We start from the raw sequence: 27976 nt of genomic DNA, 5'->3' as shown, positions 1-27976 counted from the left end.
ACTTAGACAATCAAAAACTATTTGTGTACTTTAAATTCCCAGCAGTGCCTTTCACCCCAACCTATTGATTTCCCCACACATGTGGACAGCACCTGACATGCACCACCACCAGTTTGTTGTTTCCCTGGGGAGGCCACCAGAAAGGATATTTCCATTCGACGATGCTGATGCAGGCCCTCCGGATGGGGTTCTTCAGCGTCAGGCACAGCAGTGCCCGTGGGGGGCGGGTGGCTGTGGTGCTGCCCTGCTTTTTCTGCTTCCCGTACTGCTGCCGTTTCCTCTGCGTGGAGCTGGCCGTGGATATCGTTGCATTGCCAGCGCTGCCCATCAGTTTGGCTTGCCTGGCAGCATCGATGGCAGCTTGCCAGGACAGAGCTGCCCCTGGAGTAGGGATGTGCTCTGGGGCAAGCCCTGCAGCTGCATTGGCATTCATGTTGGCATGAGCTGGACGGGGACTCCCATAGTTGGAACCTGGGGGAAAGAAATTAAAACGAAATAAACAGACAAATTTGTGAAGGCATTTTTTAAACAGCAGAAGAGATAACTGATGTTTTCAAAAACCTTCAATATCAGTGAAATCGGGAGATAAGGTTAAGTGTAGGGGATCCATTTACTGTCAGCTTGTTCCTTCAGTTCAAACTCTTCATTTTAAAGTAATAACACTATGTAATCCTTCATCTTGCAAGAGACTCTCAACATGACCAATGGACACCGAGCTGTTAGAAGTGGCTCCTCAACACAACCTCCAGAGATTCACAGAAATCAAACTATTCTTTTCCTTTTTAACCCACATATTTTGCAAGTTGGACTGCTTGAAAGCTCAAAAGGTGAGGATAGGTCTCATCACCTTAACACACAGACATGCACCACTACGTTATTGATTATGACAAAGCACCCAAATGAGATCCTATCATAAAAATCCTTATGTTTTCAAGATTATCTCTAGATAAACTGAAATTCTAACAATAAGTTTAATTCCCTCTGCAAACAGTACACATGGATAAGCCTAGGAACAGCCTGACCAGAGGGTACACTGAAGCAGAAACTGGAACACAAAGGTAAGGCTCAAGGCTTGTGTGCTCTATACATTGCTATGCAGATAGGCCAACCAACACATATTTAGAAATCAGAACCTATTCCTTATCCTTATAAACTGATTTTAAAACAGATTAACTACTGAATCAATAAAGTAACACTTGCTTAAGAAGTGTACACTAACAAGAATGGTAATTCCAACAGTCCCAAGTTTTGCAGCTCTTTTAGCCAAAAGTGAGGGAGAATATGCTTTTGTCAAATCATAATAGAACATACACACCAGGTGACACGTGGCTGATATTTAGGTCTTAGAAGTACAAAAAATCACCCTTTCAAGCTGGTGTCATTGTTCCATTGTTTCAGTAAAGACAGTTAAGTCACCTGTGCCTCTTCAGTGAGGCTTTTTCAGAGACTCAAAACTTCAATCACTTCAAAATGAGCACATTTTGAAACTTTAAAACAGATTCCCCTAGTCCTTGGATCTTCAGTTGAATTCTGTAAGAACTTGAAAGATTAAATGAATTTTGCTACAGATATTTTACAGAAGAATTTATAAGACATGTTACAAAAGTGCAACATAGAATCTACACAAAGTCACAACAGCAAACTGATTAAGAAGAACATCCAATTTAAGTATGTCCTATATAATATTTAAGAGCCTAATTTTATTTGTTGTGCACTTGGGACTTTGGCTGTGACCCGTACATTGATATACAGATAAAAGGGAGCCAAAGGGGTCTACAGATCTGATTCCTTCACAGTCTCCAAAACTAGAGTTCAGTTTCAAAACACTGCACACCCCACAGACTGTGTTTTCCTCATATCTGAACAGCAGACTCTGCTGCAGAAAAAGTCCACGTGCAAGGGGCAGATAGAAAACCAAGTAAAGGAGTTAGACCACCTTCTATTTCAAAGCAAGCTCAAAGTCTGCTATTGGCCACGTTGGACTTCAGATTAATGTAGAAATACGATGTTACAAAATAGGTCAGGCAGGATCTTTATAGACTACTAGACCAAGCAAACAGAACACCACTTGGCACAGTGTTTCATTTACAATATCAGTTGAAAGACATTCAAAACCAGGAAGCTGGCAAGCTGTTCTTGAACAAAAACAATTACCCAAGATGCATATTTCATAGCTGGGTGTGCAGTGCCAAGGTATCAGAGCACTGACTGCACTGCTAATGAATTACAGCAGGTAGAAGAAATACAATTACATTGACACACAGTGCAACAGGATGTGCCTCTACCTAGAAAGCATACAAGGTTTTTAAATTCATCTCACTGAATCGCAAGGAAGAACATGATAGAGTCAGGTGTTACTTTATGTCAGGCATTGCCATAAGATTTCAGGGCTGTTATAGTTTCATTACATAGCAGGAAAATCTCAGGCTTGTCTGCTCACTGAAAATCTCCTAGCTGCAAACCAGCCAAAGGAAGCTGGTGAGTAATACCACTCTGATATGTGAAAAGGAAAGCTGAAAGAAACAAGAAATGGGAAATAGTTAATTCACATCCCTCGGATTTTGAAAGTGAAGAAAAAGAGCTTTCAGAATCATACAGGCTAAGCAGATTTCCTCGATGAAGGAGGCAATCAATGGGCAGGCAAACTTAGTTTTCTAAGGCTAAGCAAATTGTACACAGCACTACTCATGGGATACATATTTATTTTCAGACTAGTTCCAGATGCAGTTTTTCTCTTTAGCATCTATTTGACCTCCCTAACCTAAGGCATACTCCAAAGGAAAAAATAAATGGAAAATTACTCTAATTATTCTCCAGCTCTTCCTTACTGATCCATTAGAGTGGATAAGAAAGATGTGTGTGTTTTCCAGTAAAAGCAAACTTGCTCATCCCTCTCTGCTGGGTTCTTATCATGCTGACTAGACCATGTGGTCCTGAAAGTAAACAGCTGCTGAATCTTAATGAAGACTTTTCTGCAATTTGGGAATGTGTCAAGCATCTTCATTACTATTCCTTATTAGTTGGGTTCCACATGAGGATTCAAGTCCATGCATTTTGACTTTGATGTGCCAGCAAAGTTAAGGAGCCCAGTTCTGGTGGTTTTATTGGCTTTGCTTCTACCATGATCACCAGTCCCATAATAAAGTGCTTTGTCTCAAATTCATTTTAAATGATGAGTCAGTAATGACAGATTTATATTAAAAAATATTACAAATATTGATTTCTGATAAGGATCTGTCTGTTTTATGAAGCTCAGAGGCTGCAGACACTATCTGCACTAAATGACTAATGGCAGTGACAAACAACTTTTCTAGAGGCAGTTTATAGAAATTGCTTGAATTTAAGAGTGAAGCTCACACAGCACCACAAAAAGTACATTCAAGAACTGAGCAATATATTTTCAAGGGCAGCGTAGCCAAAATTTCAGGGACAATGAAATTCTACCCCCATAATCTTAATGTTTAGTGTTATTTCCTGGGAAGTAATGAGGACACTGTTTATATTGAACTCATGAGGCACCACGCTGAAATTTCACCTATGGAATTCATTTCTCCCCACCACAAAACTTTGCTGTAACCTGAGAGCTGCAGTTACTGGATTTGCAGTTTTCTTTTTGCAGTGTAGCAGTTAAAACACTTCACTAAATTTGCCCATTAGGAATGAAGTTTCACACTACCTAAATGCCTTGAATCATACTTGTTTACATTGTTGTTAGGCTAGAAGTTGAGCAGAACCAGGAAAGGGAGATTCAGCCCCCACTCAAATGCAGTAACTCACTAAGCACTGTGATCCACAGCATCATCACCCCAGTAATCCCTACCACCCTGCAGCAAGAATTTGTATTGTTGACTATATCCAGCTGGTCCACAGAGCTCTTCTTTCCCAAGTACTTCTGTGCTATGGACAATGAGTTTAAGCATTTGAATTATAATTAAACAGAAAAGATCATATAAATGAATAAATTTGATTACAAAGTCTTTGGGAGAGACTTACTGCGAAAATAAGAATTTGCAGAACTAAAACAGGTGCAGAAACAGAAGTCTCAAAAATCAGATCACGAAAGTAACAGGTAAGGTTGCTACACAACAGAAAACGTTCCACACTGCAAAAGTACCTGACATTGTAAGATTACAACTATGTCACCCAAATCACTATTAAAACATACAGTCATAACCCTTAAAAGCTTTATAAGTGGCACACTACTTATTAACTACCTCAAAAGAATCATTAAAACAAACAAACAAACAACTAAGCAGTGACCATTTGATATATGATGTGAGCAAGTTAAAGACACAATGGAATCACAACTTAGGAGCTTTTTTGACTTGATCTAGTTAGCTACGTGTTTACTGTATAGGAACTTTGATTTAGTTAATTCTCTGAATGAAAAGGGACCTATCCTGGTGTGGGGCTGTCACTGTTCTTTTTTCCCTTCATTTCAAAAACATCAGAATGCTAAGAATGCAAACTTTGAAACTGTGCTACTGTATTTTTCCCCAAAGCATAGGAGAGATGGGTACAGTAAAAACTAAGTGGTTAAATCATAATGTCTTAATTGAATTCAGAAAGAAAGCAAATAGAAAGTAGGAAACTGGTCACACTACTATGATCATGTGTGAGACCTAATCCAGCACACAGGAAAAGAATTATAAAATATTAAAGCAAGAAGTGTCCAAAGCAGAAGCATGAAGAATAACACACACACACAAAAAAAGTCAGTGTATGAGATCATCTCTTAACAAGAATGTGGAAAACATTGATCCATTAACCAATGGAAAAAGGGGAGCATTTGATAGATGACTGCAAGAAGGATTAAGTGTTACATGAATTTTTTCCATCAATTTTGCTAAAGAAAATCCATCAAGAGCTGGTGACTTGCATAAATAATCCCGCAAACCAAAACAAGTAACATTTCCAACTGTAAAATTGGCACAAAACCAGGAGAGATCTCAAATGGCTGAGAAAGGGTGAAGGGAGTCCCCAGTCAAAAAAGGAAAAGGGGGGAAAATTTAAATCCAGTTTCACTTTGGTTTCAAAAAAAAAACCCCAAAACTGGAATAAGTAAAATAAACAAGTGTCAGCAAGTACTTGGATGACAAGTAGAAACAGAGAAAGAGACATAGATCTTTCATGAATACATCATGTCAGAGAAAACCAGCTCCTTCCAGAACTGAGGAAGAGAATTCCCAGGCAAATGGAAGCAGTGGGGTCCATGTCTCCTGATCTTTACTAGGTCTTGTCTGATAATTTCATAAGAATGCTAGGGATGTATGAGAAAAAAAAACATTGCTATAACAGGAATATGAAATCAGTGGATATCTGAGAGCAGTTATAATTGATACACAGTCTAAACTGGAGGATGTGTCATACAGAGGTACCCAAGGGCCTGCCCTGGATCTGATTCTGCTCAAATAATGATCTGGGTGATTAAATGGTGAATAGAGTTACTAAGCAAACAGGTAACTGTGAAGCAGGGAGATAAAGCAAACACACTGAAGGACAGGATTTGAATTTAAAATGAACTTCATCAATTGAAGCAAAAGTCTTTAAAATAGAGGGACAAACGCGAAGTATTTAAGCAAAATGAATCATCTGCCCAAATTCCAAAAAGCCTTGGAGAGTGAGAATAATTCTGCAACATAACAGAGGCTGATATTGTCATACTCCATTCCTCCCACCAAAATGCAAGCACCACAATGTGGGATGTAAACAGGGAGGAAATCTATGCAACATTACAGCTAATCCTTGTCTTCAGCTCAGCACTGGCAGAGCTTCAGCTGAAAAACAAGGGGCAGTTTGGGTGCCACACTCCAGGACAGACCCATCTCAGTTCAGGCTTCCCAGAAGGGAGCAAGGAAAGCAGCCAAAGGTCTGGAGAACACCAGCTATAAGGGACAGTCACAGAAATGGGAATGACAGAGCTTGGACTGCTGTTCCTGAGGATCTGAGGGGGAGGATGGTATGATAACAGCCTTTAAGTGTGTATATATATATTTATATATATATATATACACACATGCTATATATCTGGGTTTAATATCTATTTCTAGATATATATGTCTGTTTATTTTATTTCAAAGAACAGAAAGGGAGTATCTATCACCAGACTCACAGGGAATAAGCAGAAGCAATGTTTTTTCACAGTAAGAAAAATTCAGGATGTACCTCCCACACTCTTAAGTCTTTTAGACCAGGCCAGAAAAACATTTATCTGGAATCAGACACCCGAGGCAAGATTTATAGTGAGTAGTAGTTTCTTTTGTTAGCTTAAAGCAGGTTTGACATGAAGGAAGGCCTCTGTACAGAAAGACTGTGTATTTATTCCATCTGTTAAACTCTTAAAAGAGACCCTTCTGGGTAAACCCTGCTTCACTCAAATCTTTAGGTTATCACAGCAACATCAGCACCTTGTAAGACTTTATTTGTGCACTCATCTCTCCATGGTGGGGAGAAGGTGAGGACCCTCAGTCCCATTAGGCTGCAGCTTCTAAAACACTACTCCACAAATATTATCAGTCTAAAAGCCCTTCAGCATCTCAAGACAACAACAACTAGCCACACTCAAAGTTCAAAATATTGACATAAAATAAACTCCTTTAGTTGCATGAGAAAACATGCTTTTTCCAGAAATCCTTATTAAATTTTCAGATGACATGCCTGGAAATTTCCCTTACTGAATGCAACACTGCACACACATGAACCCCTCATTCCTTAAAATATGTTTGGATATTTTTCCTTATTAGATTTTTTTTTTAGTTGACAACATGTTAATTCTGACAGCTAGCTGGTAAAGTAACACTAGGGGTTTTTTTCCAAAAAGTTTTTTTGTGAAGGCAATTTGTAATTAGAGACATGAGTTAAAATGAAAGCTGGATTGCAACCTCAGCTATGGCTTTTTCTATAACAAAATTTATAATAGTCATACATGTTTAGAGATCACATCAGACTAAAATTCAGTGTGTAGTTTTTAGCCCAGATAAGAGAGTTAAAGAATTTTTCCTGTAAGTTGTTTTGGGGTCTCAGAACACACACACACACCATAGAAGATATGTAATCTCAGATGGTTTGTTTGCCATAGTTGAGACTAAACATTTTTAAAAATCTAAACAAAAAAATGCTTTGCAACTGGATCTTCATTCTTCTTTATCTTCTCTCTCAAAATACAGGTGTTTTGGGTTTGTTTGGTTTGGTGTTTTTTTTTTAATTCATGCTATTAACAGAAGAAGCAATGAACTTCTAGCAATGTGGAAAAAAAGTCCATTTCAATGAAGAGTGCAAGTGCACAAGTTCTTCTCACTTCCAGTATTGAAGGCCTCCAAGTTAAATATTTACACTTGAAAATTAACTACTGAAACTGCACAGTAAATTATTGTAACTTCGCCAACACTATTTAGATTTTTATTTTCTGAGAAAGAGATTCTACATTCCTAGAACACCCAGCACAATGGATTCCCGGCTCATGAACAAGGCACAGCAAGAGCACAAGCAATAATAATTTACTATCAACACTGGAATAAACCATGGGACAACTCTCCCCTTAAAATCACCACATACATATTTCTCTCCATGCAAAAATGCCTTATTTCAGAGTCTGTGGCAAACTCACTGCTTCCTAATCAGATCATTTCTCTGTATGCACTGAGATACAAATTTCTAAGATTTCCTTTATTTTTCTGTTTGAAAATGCTATGGTTTTCAGTGAACACAGTTCAAGTGTTTGGGATGGTTTTGTGGTTTGGTTTTTGTTGGTTGTTTTTTTTTTGTTGTTTTTTTTTTCCTCTGGAGCTTTTCTTTAGTTTGTTTGTTTTTAGGGGGGTTGGAAGTGTTGAGGGAAGGAGCACTGCTTGTTTTGCACTAAATTTAATTTTTTAAATAAATGACACATCCTGTACTTGTAGTAAAAGCAAATGATATTCCTATTTCCTGATAAATTTGAGTTTTTCCAGTTCAACATACATCAACACAAATTACAGAATCCCTCCCTCTCCCCATCCTAATTAGCAGGTGGTAACAAATTATCATCTAAGATTTCATCACTTGAGTGTTCCTTCTTTCAAAGATTTCACTTTCTATTCAGAAACAATATAAGTAATGTCTGTTCTGCCTCCTTCACCAGAGGCATCTTGTCAAACCCTTCCCAGAAGAATCTAGAAAGCCCAAAGTTTGAAAATTCTCAGCAGTCACAAAAATCCGTCTAGCTTTGAATTTTTCTCTTCTGTAACTATGGATTCAAGAGAACTAGACTGGGAGATAAGGTCCCTTTTTAATTTTTTAGAGAGGAGGAAGAGGGGGGAAAAGCATGAAGCCTACTAAATGATAAGGCCCAAGGCAAGTGTGTAAGTTTGAGCCAGAGAAGTTCGGAATACAACTCAGCTGAATTACAAACTCTGTAAGAAGATAAATTTCTTTGGGTGAGGAGGTGTTAAGAGGACAATTTCCTTCAAAACATTTGCCTTTTTTTTTCTTTTTTTTTTGGTGGCTTTCGAGCTACAAGAAAACACAAAGAAACTCCCACAGAATCCTTTTTGATTTCTTGAGATGAGTTCCTGGAGGCACCTACATTAACCTCTCAGAAGTCAATCCAGGTAACACTTTCCTTCAACCACAGCTCACTGAAACTTTCATACAACTTGAACATAACAAGGGAGGACCAGGGACACAAAGATCTTGTTTGCTAACAACAGTATTAGTATTTGTCTCAAATAAGCCTGAGAGAACCCAATGAGCCATGTGTTGGAAGGAAAGGCTAGCAAGGGTTTTTACATAACACCATAGTTCTGCTGTGAAATGCAATCTCCAGCAGAGCCCAGAGCACAAATGGCATATAGAATAAAACCAGAAGTTCCTCACTTGAGGCAGTTATAGATGCACATCTCATGGTATAATGCATCAATACATCTTTTTAAAGTAGGGTACCTACTTTTTAGGGGACCTGTCAGCACAAAACCTTTGCAGTAACATGCATACACATCAGGGTGAGTTTCTTGCCCTTCCATCCTCAAATCGAAACACCAAGAGAGCTTTCTTGTTGAAATGTATTTTTCTTCCACAATTTGTCTCAATATTATTACCACTGTTACAGATCCTGGGATCAAGCACAGCTTTGGTAAAATTTCCTTGACTTCTGGAGATAAACTGTAACTCAATAAATCAGATTCTTCTGACAAACTTGTCATCTTAAGTGCTCATCATTTTCTTATTGGTGAATGATTACTTTTCACATAATGAGCAATCTAAATATAACTTCTTCGCAGAAATTAAGCTCTTACATTTTAAAAATAATATTCACTGAATCAGATCATCTCCAGATAGCTCACCTGAGAAAGCAGAGTGGGATAAAAAGCAATAAAGAAACCTGTCAATGTGATTTGCCTCACCCTACCCAAACCATTTTAAAAAGGGATCTTGTCTAAACCCTCTCTCTAGACAGGACAGAGGATCATTTCTTCTATCCTTAACACAGATGTCTGAAATGCAAGTGAAACCAGCTGCTCAAAGTGCCAATCTCTCTTCAGACAGTACAGAAGTAATCTAAACCATAAGTTTAATTGCACAACAAATTTAAGTGGATTAAATGAGATGAAATGACTCCCACTTCTTTGTGGGGAGCACAAGCATGCACATGTGATTGTGCACAAGGTGGGGAGCAAATCTGCAGCTGCATTTAGTCCAATTCTATAACTGCTTTGGGCCCAAAACATGTGACACAATTTGGAAAATATGTACAAGTGTACGATACCTAAATAATTCACAGCCTGCAATTTCAATATTCCTCATCCTAGAAAAATCAATCACAATTCTTCCACAACTCATAGTATTCTCAGTCCAGAAATAGCAGGCAGTTCCCAGTTTCAGCAGATGTTGACTAAAAAGCACAAAGGGATCTCTATATAGGTCTGTATCTGAGTTACAGACAGTGAAAATTTCAATAGACAAGACACATACCCCCAACAACAAAGCAAAAAAGAAAGAAAAGAAAAAGAAAAACCAAGTCAAATAACAAATAAAAAAGAAAACAAACTTTTGCCTCCAGATCTGAAGGGAGATCAGTCCTGATAAACAATAGACAGTGCAACTTCTAACAAGCTGAGGGTTTTTGCTTCCTCTTGATGTTTATGGAGTCAGTGTTCAGCTGCACAAATCCAGACAGCAGCTGAATTTGTTGGAAAGACCTTAGCAAGTGTACAAAAGGAGAGTAGGTATCCAAATTTCCTGCGCAAGTCTTAAGTATTCCCTGCCAGCCCTCCCTCCCAGTCGTGATACCCACATCAGGAAGCCATTAATCTGCATTATGATACAATAACTTATCTTAAAAGGGACCTCTGAAGGCCATCTGGTCCACATCCTCCTCCTTTTTAGCCCCCCATTCCAAGTGGTCAAATTTCATCAACCTCTTTGGCTACCCAGCATCAGAGTTTACACCATTACTGCTGCCTCTGAATGTGTTTGTAAGGCTCTAAGAACTGACCACAGCAGTCACACAAATCAAAGACTCATTCAGGTGCTGGGCGTACAGCTTAGAAGAATATATCTACCAATATATGTATATATCAATATATAATCACTGATTTTCAGAGGTACATTATCGTTGGTGAACAACAGTCATCTATAAATTATATCATTAGTGCCCAGGCAAAACAGTCACTTAAAAACTATTTGTGGCTTTCCATAAAGGCAGAAATTTATTTTAAACTGCATTTACCTAATTTTAGATCATGCCTGCAATATCCTAATAAATTAAAGATGCACTCCCTTCATGAAATATAGCCAGTTGCAAAGGAAAAGGTATTATAAGATGCTTCAAGTGTCAAAACTGACTTTTGATTTTAGCTATTAATCTTAGTGATCTAAAAAGGGTGATTTTTTTCTTTCCCCTACTGCTTGGAGTAAGATTAAAAAAACATCAGAAAAGGCAACTGAAGATGAAAGTTTTGAAACAACCTATACAGAGAGTTCCATCAAATCCTAAGAATTAAGTGAAAATAGAAAATTTTGGTGTTTCTCTTAATTTCAGTCATCTACTCAATATTCTTATTTTTTAATTATTTTATGCAAATAAAAAGTATTCAAACAGGAGGGTTGTTTATAACTTGGCATCATTAAGGTACTAGAGAGGTATCATGTAAAATAATGGCAAAATTTGAACTGAGGGGAGAATTATTGCTTCTTTCATTCCATATATTTCCTTTCATCGACAAAACCACAAGGAAATGCTCCATATATAACATGCTCTGCAAAGCAAGGAAAAGGAAGCCCTTGTGAACCTCCCTTAAAACAAACTCACAGAAAATTACTAACCACATGAACGTAAACTGTGCCACACAACAAAGGAAAACAGTACTTGGTTCAATTTCAGGGTGATATTAAAAGACAAACTCAAACTAGACCTTTGTGATCTAGAGGTATTACAGCATTAACAGATTTCGAGCCATATTTTTATAGCACTTTGCATAAATAATTCTACTCATTTGTTTGATACCTAAGGTGCTCTATCTCCAATATATAGACTTTTCTCTAACATTTATTATTTACTGATATGTTCTTACTAAATGTTCCAAGTCTGAATATTAAGCACGTGTGATATGCAGATGCAAAAACAAGCACTCCACTTGCTCTGCTAGTTGTGTGTTTCCAAGCTAAGGAAGGCACTAAATCAGCAGATTGCAACTGTAGCAAAAAGAGGGTGGGGAAGGGGCAGGAAGATAATAAGAGGTGGAGAAAATTAGCAAGAGACAATCTTTGTAAGCACCTGTATGAGGAAAAAGTAGCATCTGGTTTACATCTCAGGCTGAATTGTAACACGTAACCCCAAAATAGTTCTTATGTCACTGGTTGACTATACAAACATTGTTAAGCAGCTTCTCTGTGACCTTCTCTACAGCAGATGTTTGAGACAGTCTTTATAGATTCTTTCTAAAAATAAGAACTCCTGCTTATATAAAAGCAGATTCATTGATCATTACTGAATTTACACATAGCAAGGCAAAGGTGGCACAAGCAGATCCACACCAAGTTTCTAGACCACTTGCTCAGAACTCAGTAGGCACTATTTTAGCACTGCCAATGAGTTAGTGCTCCAGCTGCTGCTCCAGCTCTGTCTTCAGATTCTTCAGATCACACCAAAGATGGTGAAAGCTGAGGCTTTTGTGTTCCTTTCTTGGGATGCTCTGCTCTTTGCAGGGTCAGCATCACAAAAAGAGCAGGGCATTTCCTACAAACCCTTTACTCTGATAGCACATGAACACTGACCAAGAGATTCTATCATTAGAAAACAGTAACAAACAAACAAAAATAGAAAACACACACACAGAAGCATAACAGAAACTCCCAAAACAGCCGGCCTATTTGCAAGGATGAAGCATCTCTCATTACCTCTGGAGTTTGCCATCTCTAAAAAATACTAAGATAAACGAAAACTATCTGAATCATTTAGTCTTATATAAAAGAGAGTTTAAAAAAATGAATGGGAATTTATCAGCATGAGCATACAAAAGGTTTGTGATACCTCATGGTTCTTTCAACTTACTGGAGTAACCCTTATTAGATTCAATATTTGGTAGCAGTAACTAAGCAAATTCAGCTGTCTAATAAGGTATACACAGGTAGCAGTGAGGAGGCCTGAGCAGTGGAAACTTCACTGTGAAATGTCAGGGTCACTTCCACTTTGTGTCCCCAGGCCAGGCCTGTGCAATTTTCTAATGTCCCTTTTGATGATCAAACAGGAGGATTCAGAAATTGCTGGGAGAGATTCCTCAGTTTGGCAGATGAACTCAAAAATCTGTTATCCACAGACAGCCCAAGGACAGCAGGAAACACAAAGCTATCGGGATGATATTTAAAATACATCAGTTGGAAATGTCTCTGTAAAAAGGCAGGTATTTTTTGCAACATATTGAGGCCTGTAGTGGGATAAATGGAACATTTTCACAAGCAGACCAGGGATCCCCATTGTTGCCCTTATTTCAAGTTATTTGTAGCACAACGACTTAATCAGTCAAGTAGTGCTACCAAAACAGTTATGGGGGTTTTTTAAGTAAATTACTCCCACTTAAATCTATACATTTCCTGAAACATTCTCTTGTTTCAAGTTTTGAGTCATTGTATCATTACCAGGCACAGGCAGTAAATGAGCACTCAAAAGCAAATGGTGAAAGTGTAACAGCAAACATCAGAGACAACCCTATGCAAAATTACAGAATAGCTTTCCATAGATGCAAAGCATACATTCCTGATTTCTACAGAAAGATTTAACTGCAAGCCACCAATGGAAAATACCACATTTAAAGGTTGTTATTTCATTAAAAAAAATCCCCTGACTTCCTATTTTCAAAATTCAGCTTTCAAAATTGAGGTCACAAAAGTTCAAGTGTTTCATCAGCACCTCACGAGAAGGGCAAGCACTGCTTTAAGCTGATCTACCCCATGGCAGAGGAAGTTTCTGTGAGCAGAATTCCTAGTTGAGGCTCTCCAGGAAGCTGTAATAGCTGCTTCATAGCCCAGCCTTTCTCCCAGGGCACGGCAGGTGTCTGGGCACTATGGAGCTCATGCAAAGGGCAGCAGCGGAGAGAGAGTCACGGCTGCAAATTCTGGGAAAAGAGGCTCTGAAGAGATATAAGGATGATACATAAAGACTTTGTATCCCTGCTTGTGGCACTGAGAGGAAGAAATTTTGAAAGACACATATTCTTTGAGATAATATAGTAGTATAAGAATACAAAGAAAGTGTGTGTGTCACCCTTTATTTAGGATGATAAAAACTTGCCCTGCCAAGACAAGTTAACCTTTTCTTCTGATGTCACCAAAATGAAAGACCTTTGTATTCCTGCTCTGGCTGCATCCTGAAGGGATGAGGGCTCTCCCTCTGGTTGCAATCACGGACCCAGCACACTCTGCCTGGCAGAAGCACATTGGCCAACACGTCCAAAGTTGAACAAAGTTGCCAAGCTAACACGACCAAATGAATTTTGCACTTCAGTTTATCTTCTCTTTGAGACCCTCCTACTGTCTAAGTTTGCAGTGACTCAAAAATTACATGGTCAAAATCAGGCATGCTGTATTTGTTCTCCCCAAAGCACAACACACAAATCAAAGAATTACTGCAGAGAACTCTCTCTACATGCCTGTTACCTAACTATTAATCTTTCCTTGTGAATGTGGTACATTCCAGCCAGTTCAGCTGCCCACACTCACTAGCTAGGAGGAAAATACTGATGACAGCACAGTTCCTCTGGTGCTGTGTCTTCTGGCACACTTGCCATCCCTCTCTGACACTGCCTGGAAGGCCCCATCTCCCTCCTGAAGCTACCTGTTTTGCATTCACAAAATTCCCTGCTCCTAAACTTTGTCTAGTGTGAGAACAATTCATTTTTCCCAGGATTGAGATGGGGCCATTCCTTAAGAAGCAGCTTTCATGAATTCCCAGCAGGGATTTTCCCCAAGTTACTGTTTTTCTTATCAGGCTTTTCTTTGCCCATTTCTTTTATTTAACAGTGTGGATTCAGGCAGGAAGCACATATTTAATACATTCACAGGTCACCTGAAAGACAGGTGACTACTAAAACCTAATATATACCTATAACTCCTTTCTTGACACTCGTCTTCTGTTGTTGACAACCAGAACTAGAAATCAACACACATGCATGAAGTAGAACTCATTTCACTAGTTCAAGCAATCTAAAACCTGATATTCAGTCTAAGTCAGTCATCAAAGCTTTAGCTATATAGGCAAGGCAGAGTTAAGTAGCTCCAAAATAAGTAGCCTACCCCACTATTTTAGATATCTATAATGTTCTGTGGCCATGGCTGCCTTCCTCTCCACTGACTACACATCAACTCTAAATGATTAGCTCCAACTAGACAATTTAAACACCTACAGTGAGGTAAAATGAAATCTACGGCAAATAATTAGTTTTACTATATGAAGAATGACAATCTGAAAACATAGACCATTGCTCTCTTATTTGGTACTATTCTATTTCTTTCCAAATCTTTCATAACACAGCTAGATCTTTCCAGTCACAGTCACTTATTCATTCTGGTCCACTAAGCAAATTATACTTCTGCCTATATATATTCACAACTGTGTAGGCACAGTGCAACTGCAGACATCTCAGAGACATTCTAATGGTTCCTGAGTGTAAGATAATTTTTTCCAGTTATTTGAAAACAAAAATAAAAATGTCTCATGATACAGACACTTCAAAGACAGCAGATAAAATCAGAAATGTCTGTGTAACTAGGTTGCTGTTTGAGCCCTGGAGGTGCCTACTGACAAGTATGTGTAGAATTGGGAGGAAGAGGGAGGCTCAACTCCTCTTCCCCACTAGCACCAAGTACACTCTGTGCACACCACATCCTACCCTGTGCAGTCCCCAGAGATCAAACAGTTCCCCTTTTTATCAGATTCCCATTTGACCACGGTAATATCTACATTCAAGGGAAACATCCTTTATGTCTGCAATTCACATCCAAGAGTGAACCCACATACATCATGATCAGAAACTATATTGTTCAAAATTCCTGCTAACATCTCTGCACTGACTCCCCAAAATCCTGTCTGATCACTTTTTTCTGTTACCCAAGATACTGGCCTCCTTCCATGACCAACTCTAAAACTGATGATCACCAGGAAAAGATGGCACTTGCCAAGAAGAGAATCCTCTTCACTTATTAATATACAGCACTAATTACTGAAGTGAAGATTACTAAGAATAATTGGTATTATGGTTGCAGGCAGATGACTCAGCCCTGGCTTGGGTAACTGAACAGGACATGGAAAACTACTGCATATGACATGAGAAATTACCAGACATGATAACAAATCAAGAAGCTGACAAGAGTTACAGGTGGCACTGGGAGGAATGGCCACATTCCCCACATGGGTAAGAGAGAGTTGAGTCTGAGATGAATGAACTTCACAATTAGTTGACAGAAGTCCTGTTGGGGAGTATCACAAGGCCAACAGTGCCCACATAACTCTGTTAGTAATAATGCCAGAATTACTGAGGATCAGTATCAGAAACATCAAATTTGGGTATGGATGTAGAAAAGCTGGGATAACGGGGCAAACAGTAACTAGGGGTGGGTTATTTATTCTGGTGAAGACTGGAGAGAGAAGGGAGGCCCAGGGGCAGATGGAAGGGGAGTCAGTAGCACTGCAAAGAGATAATGCAAATCATGGGGCAATATTTATGGGGATTCCCACTGGGGGCCCTGCCCTTGATCACCACAGCTGCACCAGGACAAAAAACCAACCTGTTGTTCTGATCATACCACAGGATTCAAACCTCCTTGAGCACTCAGGAGGACCAGGGCAAGGGTTGCTCTCCCTGATTAGCACCCAGACACATGGATTGAACAACCTAGTATTGCTGTGTCTGCTACAGGTTTGATGACATCAGTAACTACACACCATGTCATAGCATGGATCTTACTAAAATTAAATGCCATATTAATTTATTTGCCTGTACCTCCTAGAGTAGCATCTTTACATAAGCACAAACAAAACATAATTGGTGAAGAAAAAGAACATTAATTTTCCAAGCCTGTTGACCTGGCATGTTGGAAGAGCAGTAGAGTTTTTAACACTGGAAGATGTTTGTACAACATGGATCATCACCATGTAAATATATATGATATGCAAATACCTTCAAAGAAAACAATTTTTTTTCAGTCTTCCAAAAGGGAAAAAAAATAGCCTTTATGAGGTTATGACAGATTCTCTGGAAGTCTACAGCCTAACACAAAAATAAATTAAAATACAGTCTGATCCTCTAAATGTCCATACTCCAGTCTTTACATTCATCTGTCAAACAGCACACAACAGTCTGTCAGATCTCTGTTCAGTGTGTTGTAGATGCAGGAGCAGGTTTAGATACTTTCTACTGCTGTTATTAGAACAACTACCTACATTAGCCAGAGGTTTAAATCCTAAGATGACAAGTGGGGCTTTCTTTCTTCTGCAGTAATTTTATCCTTAAATAGTATTTTCAAAGAGTATTTCACACTGACATAGGGAGACAAGTAATAAAATTCACCAATATATTAAGCCATCTGGATGAGTTTACATCACATTCCTTTTGAAGGATCAAACACCACTGATATGTGCTATAAGAATAAATTTGCTTCCCTCTGATATTTGTAGAATTGACTCCACACAGGGTTTCCCCATCCATATTTCTCACAAGTAATGATCTCTCTGGCCCTCCAGCATGCATGGCAAAATCCTTAGCATTATTCAGTCAGACCTAGCTCTGGATTCTGTACACGAACGTTCCCCAGGAGAAACCACCTTAAAGGAAAACAGACAAAATCTCAAAAATGCATACCCCAAAATAGAATTAAAAATGTGTTCTGGTGAAATAAGAGCAAAGCAAGATAACAGAAAAGTTCTCAAGAAGAATGCTAAGTACTGGAAAAATAGATAAAGAACTGCTGACCCATATGTACTTATTTAAATGCAAGCTTTGCCTTCAAACAGCAGGATGTATGTTCCAGTCAAATGCATATCTGTCAACAGAAAGACTCTAAAAGCTGTGTAAATCACATTGCAAATTAAAAGCACTTAAGATCTCTAAGCATAATGTTTCATAGAAAGTAACAGAAGTTGCATTATCAGCATTAAAAACTTCCTGCAATGTTTTGTTGAATTATTCATATTTTAAGATGCGATTCTTTTTTAAGCACTTCACATGTGACCATGTGCTATGACACTTTCCCAGAGATTCTCCCAGGCACCTGTAAAGCCCCATGCTCAATATTTCTCAAGTTTGATACCTGATTTTTTTCCCATTCTATTTTTAAACACTTCAGTTGTTTTTAAGAACTGCCAGTAGCAAGTCCCTCTAGTTATTTTTTGACTGATTTCCTGGCATGCATAACAGCTTTTATCACTGCATGAGAATTGGGACACAATTTTTCATCTCTTATGATCTTTCTTGACACCCTCTGCCTTAAAGTAGATAAAAGCTTTGAAGGCATGTTCATCTTAATCTTTCACTCTCTGCTTTTATTTCTGACTTTTGCCATAATGGCTGAAATGACAAGAGATACTCTATTCCAGCCACCACTGGGCAATTGCATTTGTTTTCAAATCCAAAACTGAAAGGAAACTATTAACTCTTTTGGTCATAATGTAAAGTGAAAGACAAAACAGAATATATTTTTTCAGCATATTCTCTCATGAATTCCCCTGTTTCTGATTCAAGCAATAAGCTCCATTATATTAAACAAATAGCAAAAAATTCTGAAAGAGAACCACGGAGAGATGTTTTTGAGAACTCAGCAGCACAGACTGTTCTGAGTTGGAAGGGACTCACAAGGATCATCGAGTCCAACTCAAGTCAATGGCCCACACAGGGGATTGAACCCCTGATCTTGGCATTATTACAACCAAGTTTTAACCACCCCATCCCAAACACCAACTCAAAACTATTTCAGACTCACAGAATTTGTGCAATTGAGCCAAAGCCAGTGAGAATCTGTCAGACAAGATATTAGAGTTCTATCACTCAAGACACTCATTGATTTGAACTCTGACACTGCCTGCACCAATCCTAACTGATGTCTGCAAATCTCAAGTTTTTCATTTAAAATCTTCATTTAGGTGAAAATGATATAAAAATTTTGTGTAATCCACTCCTAGATGCCGCTCCTGAATACAGTCATACTAAAGTCCCATTAAACTCACAATTAAACCTGATCACTTTCAATTTTCACCCCATAAATGCACATTACTTCTCTCTAAAGACACCAATTCGAATTTAAATTACACCTGAAAACACTCTATGCACCTATACAATTTATAATAGGCAATAATAACAAGCAATATACAATTTATAATAGCAGTAATAGGCAATTTAAGTATCAGATGGGAATTCCAGCACACAGGTGAAGCTTTCCTCCCAACACATAAGTCTGTTTGTTCACAACTCCAGAGAGTAATGAATAATATGGATTTCCTCTGTTTTCTTAACGACCCTTGGGCTGATCTGACTTCATTTGCTGACTTTGCTGTCAATATGTTGAATTCATCCCAAGGAAATCAGACCCATTGGTACTTAACCAAATTCAAATTTCTAATATTTAGATATAGGGTCTGCATGGAAAATGCTCTTTAGTGAACTATATGGAAGCTACAAGATAGAAACACCAACAAAATTTGGCATTACAGATCAGTCAACTTTCAGCTTCCTGATATTTGTCAGTTTTAAGGTTCAACAAAAATCCACTACACAGTGTATTAAAGTGCAATAGTTCATATTCCCTTTGCCTTCAACAAACATCAGTTTTGATTCCTGGTTTCACCTGGATTACATTTGCTTCTACACAGTTAATTGCAGTGTTTCTGTAGCTAGAATTCATGAACTCTTCTACTAACAGCTATATCACGCTGGTTTCAATTTCAGAATTATTATTTTTGTCAATAATACATGATGCAGAATATAGCTGGTACCTAACAGGGTATAACTGACTTGCAAGCAAGGAAACACAAGTATTCTTTTTGTATAGGTAAAAGACTAGTTTGTGTTACAAGAATATCTGATATGTCAATAATACATATTAAATTTTTAAAAATACATAATAAATTTAAAAATCGAGTCTTACATCTGGCCATCCATAACAGAGAATGGAATCCCTTTTTCCTCTTTTGGAATAAAGAATCTGAAACTCATCAGTAACATGAATTCGTTCCTACAATGCCTTTAGGAAGAAATGTTGAGTTAATTACTCAATTAGAGCATATTTACTTTGTAATTATAATGTCATGTTCAGTCATATTTAATTGTTTTTTCCAAAATACCCAAAGGCAACCATACACATGGTGGGCTGAAAACCTGAAAAATTTTAGATAAACAACAATACCATTTAGAGAAGCATATTTTAAACATATGACAGAGTATCCTTTAAGGTTAGATGGATCTCAGACAATATTTTCCTTAAAACAATTAACTAAAGATTTGTGTACAAAATGCAAAAAGAGTTCCTGTGGAGTTAGCCAGATTTTTACTGGGTCTGGTTTGAAAAACATGAAATTTCCAGTCACCCTTAAGAATTACTTTATTTTAATCTTCTGTCTTCTAACAAAGCAGCAAATTTTCCCTCCCTCTTAAACATGGTAAGTTTGTTCGTGCCCAGTTGATGAACCCAATGGATTTCTTTGATTTCTTTACAGCTCCCAGGTTAAATAATCCTTTTCTTTAATCCCCACAGACAAGGATTTAGCTGGTACTCTGGTAACTCCTCACAGCTATAGAAGGACATCCAACTTGCTGGTGTTTTTTCACAAATTCTGAATGTTTTGACTGCTGAGACAGACACTGAAATTCAGAATTTATTATCTGGGACTGGAAAAAACAGAGGCACATAAAAAAGAAGGAAAATTGTCAAAGTCCTCTACAAATGCAAAGTCTTAGCATTCTTAGATAAGTTTCTAACATCCCAGATAACATCCCTTAACAGTTATTTTAATATTCTTTAGCCTGCAAGGAAAAAGGAATGTCAATCAAAGCTGGGATCCCAATCCTGTTGGGATCCAAGCCCTACAGTCATCACTTCCCTGGTGATTTTGTGTGGGTACACAGATATCCCAACAGAAAGTAACTAGATATGGCTAAAGACTTATAACTTACAGCAGGATTCATTTATTGACCTCATAAGTTAACAGGTATTAGAACATGAAATGGAACTACTCACAGGTTTCCACCACCTCATCACTGTATGTGCCTATCTCAGTGTTGAGCCACAATTCTGTATGGAAGTTATTCCAGCACAGGGCAGGAAAACAACCCACTTACAAACTCAGGGTGTCTGCCCAGAGCAGCTGAGACTCCAGGCTTGTCTCACCTTTCCTGCAAACTATGACACCATTTCAAAGAAAAAAAAAAAGGGGGCAATCACACTACTCTAAAACTGGTGTGATGCACTGAGGCAAAAGCCCCTCCAGTTCTCCATCTCAAAGTTTCAAGCAACGGCTCCCCTACACTACTACTAGACAGCTGTAGTTTAGCTATTGGCTGACATATGTAAATTAGCTCTTCATCTTCAAATACAGAGATTTAAATATATAGAGTAGATACTAGGAAAAATGTGTTGATTGTGTTTGTTTACCACGAGGGTAGTTAAATTCTGCAATAGGCTGCCCAATGAGTTAGAGGAAGCTCCGTCCTCAGAGACATTCAGGATTAGACAGGATATGGTCCTGAGCAACCCCATCTAATTAGACCTGGTTTGAGTAGGGTGTTGAACTACCTGGCCTCTCTAGGTTGCTTCCATCATATTGTACCATTTTATTTAATCCTCACCTCTTAGAAATGCAATTCTTTGCTATGAAACAAGCACCAGTGAGGGCAGGATTTCCCAGAACTGTCTTTTTGGGAAAGATGCCAGGGAAGGTGACATACAGAGCAGACCACCTTCAAAGCCATCATCAGCTGGTTCTCCTCAATTTAATCTCTTGAGGATGAACCATGCTAATAATCTCTCAGCTGTGGAGCACAAGAATTCAACCTTGGTGTCTGGACAACTGCCAATTTGACTAAATAAAGACAAAATGTGGTTCCATCAAATCTTCTGTCACCCTCTATGACACATGTATTAATATTTTCTCATTTCCCCACCTCCCAGACTCCCCTCATGGACTCTCACCTATCCAAACCACGCAATTTCTAATGTTGTATTTAGGTTTCTGGGAGAAATTTGGCCAGGCCTTCTGTTCTGGAAATCTCAATACATGGTACAGAGACACCTGTGACTCTTCTAGCTGGAAGAGACCTATCCTGAAACTATTTCAAGCTCTCAAAGAAGTTTATCCCACTCTCATGATTATGTCCCATGCACAAAATCTGACAGAAACTATTTCAAAGACTCTTTCATACAAATATTCCTATATACTATCAGCTACACCCTGATATATTCCATGACAATCTTGCAAGAGCATCAGGTGCATTTGTGATCATATAACCATAATAATTGATATAAGAGCACCCAGCAGGACCACTCTACCACCTAAACCCACACCTGCTCTCTGGCAGAAGCACCACAAGCCCATCCCTGTGCTCTCTGCCCAGAAGACTGACTGTGACTTCCTCTTTCATAAGAAAAAAAAAAGGGTTGAGGGGAAAAAAACCTTCAAGCACAGTGATGCTTTCAGTCCAATAAAACAAAAATTCTCTTAAAATGGCTTTTTTTTAACTTCCACTGGTAAAATTATAAGAAGAAATGCTAATTTTATGTTAGGTAATATATGAACTACCAAAAGGAAAAGTATTCAGTGGCAATCAACAGTCTGAACCCTTAATACTGTTTCCTCTTTTTAAAATTGATGATGCTGAAATTCAGTAATGAATATTTTAATGAATACATTTGCTCTCAAATTCATATCATCCCCACTATCTAAAAAAATCAGTGTTTCAGATAAATTATTAACAAAGAATATACTGGGTTTGTCTACAGTCTCAAAAAAAGGCAATAGAGCCATTTAATAACATTATGTTTTGTAAAACACATATCTGCCACTGGAAAAAGCTTTCTTTGGTCTTGATCTGATTTGTTGTGTTCAATAATTTAAGAAAGACTTTTATTGCATGCAGGCACATCTGTTATGCTGGTTGATTGTCAATAAATTTAGAGAACACACTTGCTCAGAAGAGATCTCATATTTGCTGTTCCTGAAGTTGAATGACTGTGTTCCTTTAATTATTTCCCAGAAAGAGTTAAATCAGACACTTCCTAGCAAGTCAAATGGCCACAATGACAGTTCACACACACCTGCAAAGAGTAAATTTAGGACTGATTGCCATTCAGATAAATCCTATTTTAAGCATAGATATAGAACCATTTTCCACAAACTGAAAGAAAGTAAGCACACATGGTAACAGTGCACTTACACCACGTTCCCTGAAGTGTTGTGAGCAAACAAAACAAAAAGATGAGGACAAATAATTCAAATCAAATATCTTGGGTGGAAAAATTAATTCTACCTGGGCAAGGCTGTGTCACATCTGCTGCAGTGAATTACTCAGACGTAACCTCAAAAACATATTTGATTGCAGAGTAGAGAAGCAAGAAGGAGTGGGTTCACAAAGGTGCCCTGGTTGCAGAGAGGACACCAGGTAAGTGTTCAGGAGACCAGGACAAGCTTCAGGAACCAGCAAACAGGAACACTGATGATGGCCTAGCAAAGGCTGGACTCTGTGACTGTAGATAATTTCAAAGACAATCTTTCAAAAGTATATCCTTTAAATTCCATGCCTTTAGCAGGAGACTTAAATACTCCTTTTAAGGATAGGAAATGCTTGAAAGCACTTAAATACTTTTCTGAAGATTCTACTGGCAACTTTCATAATGCAGTGCACTGTAACATGAAGAATGTTGAAGTATTGTTACTTAACACTAAATATTTTTATATTACACTGCTATTTCACACTATATTGAATTAAATGCTTTACACTTACTGAAAGTTCCTACTACTTTGAGGCAGAAGACAATACTTCAATACTTCATAAATACAAGTGTTTATTGTTAAACCAGGGGGTTTGGAATTCTAGTGGTCCATGTTTAAACAGTGATTCAAACTCTTTTTTACAAAAATCCTGAAGATAAGTTATTTCAAACTACTTAAGGTGAATTCTTTTTGCCCCACAACTAATGCCTAGTCTGACAGCACAAGAATAGCTCAGTTTACTAATCTGATCACTTTGTGACCATGGAAAGAGCATGGTTTCTCCTACATATAAAAGCATTGCCCCAAAAAATAACAGGAAATAAAACTGGCTTTCTGAAAATAGAGCAGAAAATTAAAGCAAACATCCAATAAATTCTAGTGTATATAACCAATGGTTTTGTCTCGTAGCACAGCACAAGACAGATTTCAACCCTTCAACTGGAATCAGCTGTGAAATGTACACAATCATCTCTATTTATACCTGTAAAATTAAGAGGAATATTTGTGGGTCTGACCCTCACTTCAGGTCAGAAAATGCATTAGGGACTGTGCTTGTGACTTGACCCTCTCGCTATCAATAGGCTTCTGAGAAATAAAGGGTATACTAATTAGTTCTTAATTTAACACATACAGAAGATACAAGGACTATGAAAGGAGTGTCTTACAGGGTAAGATTTCAAGAACAGGGTATGTGCAGGTTTGGAAAGGAGGTTGCAAGAAGACCTAATTATGGTTGACAAATACCTGAGGGGGTTTTTTTCTACAAGCAGCAGGTAGAAATCTGTTCAAAATATGCAATAAGGACAAAGCCCAAAGGCATTATCTGAAATTGGAGGAAGGATAGTTCAGACATGGTGTCAGAAATGGCTTTTCACTCAGAGAATCATTACTACACGGAATAAATGACCTACCAGGGGCTCTTCGATCCTAATGAATTTTATTCCGGGATAGACACTTGTCTCTCAGTGCTACATGTGGCTTTCCCTCCCGAAGCGCAGGGTCTGGGTGCGCAGCGCGGGCAGCGGCTCCGGCCGAGCCCCTCGGAGCGCCGCGGGGCTGCGCGGCCCTGCAGTGCCACCTTCCGGGAGCGGCAGCCGGGACCCCCCCGCTCCCCCTCCCCACCTAATCCCCGGAACTGAAAATCACTGCAAAACCGCTGCCTTGCTTTCATTTCCTGCCTGATCGCCAAATCTCCCCCGGACAGATCCCGCCGGACTCCAGCACGGCCAGCAGCGAAACCTCACCAGGTGTTTGAGCGACGCTGGAGACCCAAAGCGGCCACCCAGGGGCTCGTTCCGGTCCCTCCCCGGAGAGAGCTGCAACACGTGGGCTTGCAAACTGATTTTTCCATTTCATATTGGACTGCAAGTTTTCAAAGTAATATCAGGGAGCGCATTAGAGCTGCCAATCTAGGATTCCATTCGGTCCCACATGTGCACTAGAGGTGATGTAGTTACTTTTGAAAGCTTTTGCTGCTGCTCAGCAGGTGGGTTTTTACCATTTTCTAGACAAACACATGCTCTATAGCATTAATGAATAATTAATGGTATTAAAAATACACTCCGATGGGTAGCAAAAATGAACACTGAAAAATGTCTCAGCATCAGCAAATAATATTATTTACTCCCTTTTGTGCAATAGCAGACTAATGAAAACACAGCTTGTGTTTCAACATCAAAAAAAAGAGGAAATTCTAACTTTAGAGTCAAAGATTTTCAGGGTACAAAACCATGTTCAAAAGTGTAAAACAAGTGTATTACAAACCTACCAAATCAACAGTTAAGTCAACAAAGCACTTGCAAATACCATTTCTTTTCCCCACAGCCCTCACAATGTAACGGCTGTGCCTTATTTATGTATTTTAAGTAAGCCCTGTTACACCAGCTCCCCTAATGCCTAGAGACCTGAGTGGAAGGGCTGTTCAGGTGCACTGATAAAGTGCACTGAGATCAGATCTGTGCAGAGAGCAACTGCTAGCAGAGGCCTAGTCATGTCAGTCACATTTCAAGAACAGGCATCAAAATTGATCTTGCACCACTAGTACCTGGAATATTCACCTTGCTGCCAGCAATTGAGAAGGATGTAAGAGTAAGGACTTATCTAAATCAGACTTCCCTGCTCAAGGAGTAGAAAAGGATCACAGACCCAGCTTCACCTTCTACTCTTTTTCTACCACTACCTTGCAAGTGAGAATCCGTGGTTGCTTTAATGGCTCCATTCCACATTGTGATTGGTTTACTCCCATCTCCTCACCACCAGGTTTTCTTGACTACTGATCAATTTAACCTTTCAGGTGCTGTTTGCACAAAATAAAAATAGATTGTAAATAAGTGGCAGCCTGAGCACTATCAGGAAACAGAACTCTCTTCCACCTGGCTGATTTTCTGTTTGCTTTAGAAGTTGTTCTTTCACCTGGGAGTAATGACAATCCGCACCAAGAGACAGATGCAAAACTGTTCCTCCAATTATATAATCACTGCAGCTGATAAGGAGGGAGCTGGATTTAGGTTGCCATAGCGTTGGCATATTGCTATGGAGGCTGAGCTCTTCATCCACTTTATCAGCTCTGGACCAGGAAGAGCAGCCCAATTACGCCTGCTGAATGCATGTGCTGTGGGCTCGCTCCCTCTTGGAAGGAGCACTCTGGATCAGGGGCTGCTTCCTTTCCCCTCCTACCTCATTTCGATAGAGTAGCTAGGGGTGGGGGTGCTGGGTGGTTTTATTCTTTTTAATCTGTGTTTAATCGGAAGCAGGGTGGTGGTATCTCCAAAATCCACTACTCGTCCATCACTGAGGGCTGCCACAGCGCCAGTGCCCCTCCCCAGCTGCACCCTCGGCCGCCCCTACAAGGGGTAGAGGGCACCTGGTGGGCTCACCGGGGGCACCCTCGCACCCAGAGCAGGTGCTCATGGCAGCGGGCGGGGGCACGTTTGAGGGCAGGCAAGTTGTGGCTGGCTGAGGGAGGGGCTGCCCTGAGGGCAAGGCCGGGGGCGAGGGGGACGTGAGGGAGAAGTTGGCCGTGACTGGGGGTTTCTGATGGGGAGAGGGAAGCATCCCGGCACCCGCTCCCGGCGGAGCTCTGCTTCTCTCGCGCCGAGGGGAGGAAATGGCTCTGGCTTCTCTGCAACACCGACGTGTGTGTGTGCAGCCAGGGCTGGAGGGAAGGGAGGGAGTGGGTGACACCATGCAGGTAATAGGATAAAAATAACTTCAGGGACGGCAGATCGGGGTTGGGCGGGGGGACGGGGAGGAAGGCTTCTGGAGTTTGGACAAACAAACTTTTACTACAGGGAATAGAGGGGGACGTTTGCTAATGCTGAGGAGCAGCAGCACGGGTTGGTATCCATGATGCGGGCGATTCTGAGAGGACCTCGAGGAGAAATCAGTGCCCCAAGTAAAACCCAACTTTAATTTTAATACAGGAACAACCCCCACCCCTCCCGGTGTCTCTCGTTCTCTCAGTATGGGCGCGTGTATGGTGTACATGTGTGTAAACAGATAATTCTCCCTTCCCCTCCCCTTTTGTGTGAGAGATTGAAAATAGCGTAAGAGAAGGGAAGGGCTCCTCTCCCGGTGTCTTAGGAAGCCGTACCCACACGGGGGTTTGGAGGTCCGGGACCACGTTAATTGGGAAAGATCCCGTAATTCCGGCCACCCTGCGAGTTAATCTTGCTCTGACACGGAGGAGCGGGGCTGCTCTGCGGCTTCCCTCAGTCCCCGGCCCCAGCGCGCAGCCCTTCACTGGGCGCCCCTCCTCGCCCCTCCGCCTGAGAAGGCGACGACGGCGACTTAAAGCAACTTTTCTTTGCCCGGGGTTGCCTAACACACGCTCCCTGAGGGGCTGTGGTGGTCTCCCTGCAGCACACCCGGCCGAGGGGAGCTGTGTGCTCCGAATGGCACCCGGTGTCAAAGGCTGTCCTCTGCCCCGGCCCCTCCGCCTGCCGCGGGATGTGGCAGCGGCGGCTGAACTGAACCGAGAGATAACGGACAAAGGGCAGGGTCGGGAATGGTTGCTGGGTCCTCGGAGGTAAATCTCAGGCTTACCTTGATGGTTTTCTTCTGGAATGTACATCCTCTTGTTTTCATTGACCATTTAAAACGAGTCCAGATTAATCCCTCCGAAAATCGGCTTGGTAAAATTCAAGGAAGAATGGAGCTGTAGAATTTCCCCTTTTATTATTACCTGATTCCCATTATTGCATCAAACACCAAAAACTGATCCTTTCCACTACTGCCTCCTTTAGTGAAATTGCAATGCATCCTCAGTACATCCGGGCCCCTTCCAAGAATTTAGCACAGCACCTCTGGCTGTTAAACCATAAAAAAGAACGGAAGGGGGGAAACGAGAGAGAGGGAGGGGGAAAAGGGAAAAAAGCAAAAGCATCCAGGACAAACCTCTCAGGGCTAAATGTCTTTTTAAAATCCACCAACTACAAGAGTAAGAAAAGGAGGAAGAAAAAAAAAAGAGAGATGTTCAAACGCTGCTGCTCCTCCTCTTCAAAGCCATTCTGAGCGCGTTGTGTTGGCAGGGAG

At 39.9% G+C, this 27976-nt stretch overlaps 1 protein-coding gene across 1 annotated transcript; it reads right to left on the bottom strand.

The window, feature by feature from the left end:
- Window positions 1–61: 61 nt before the first annotated feature.
- Window positions 62–27976, bottom strand: LOC139669558 (voltage-dependent L-type calcium channel subunit alpha-1C-like). Its single transcript, XM_071550061.1, has 2 exons — window positions 27488–27976; window positions 62–471 (listed from the first exon to the last, which is right to left on the bottom strand). Exons 1-2 carry the CDS (start codon window positions 27534–27536, stop codon window positions 62–64), a joined length of 459 nt encoding a protein of 152 aa, XP_071406162.1. The 5' UTR covers window positions 27537–27976.

This window comes from Pithys albifrons, chromosome 3 (genome assembly GCF_047495875.1).
Source record: "Pithys albifrons albifrons isolate INPA30051 chromosome 3, PitAlb_v1, whole genome shotgun sequence".
NCBI lineage: Eukaryota > Metazoa > Chordata > Aves > Passeriformes > Thamnophilidae > Pithys > Pithys albifrons.
This window is presented reverse-complemented; position numbering and strand designations above follow the sequence as displayed.

What these genes read in the sequence shown, in the direction of transcription:
- LOC139669558 (XM_071550061.1), bottom strand. Translation starts at nt 27,536, where the DNA reads ATGGTCAATGAAAACAAGAGGATGTACATTCCAGAAGAAAACCATCAA. An exon ending in TCCAGAAGAAAACCATCAAG is followed by an intron (nt 472 to 27,487) that starts GTAAGCCTGAGA and finishes TCTTTCCCCCAG; the next exon opens with GTTCCAACTATGGGAGTCCC.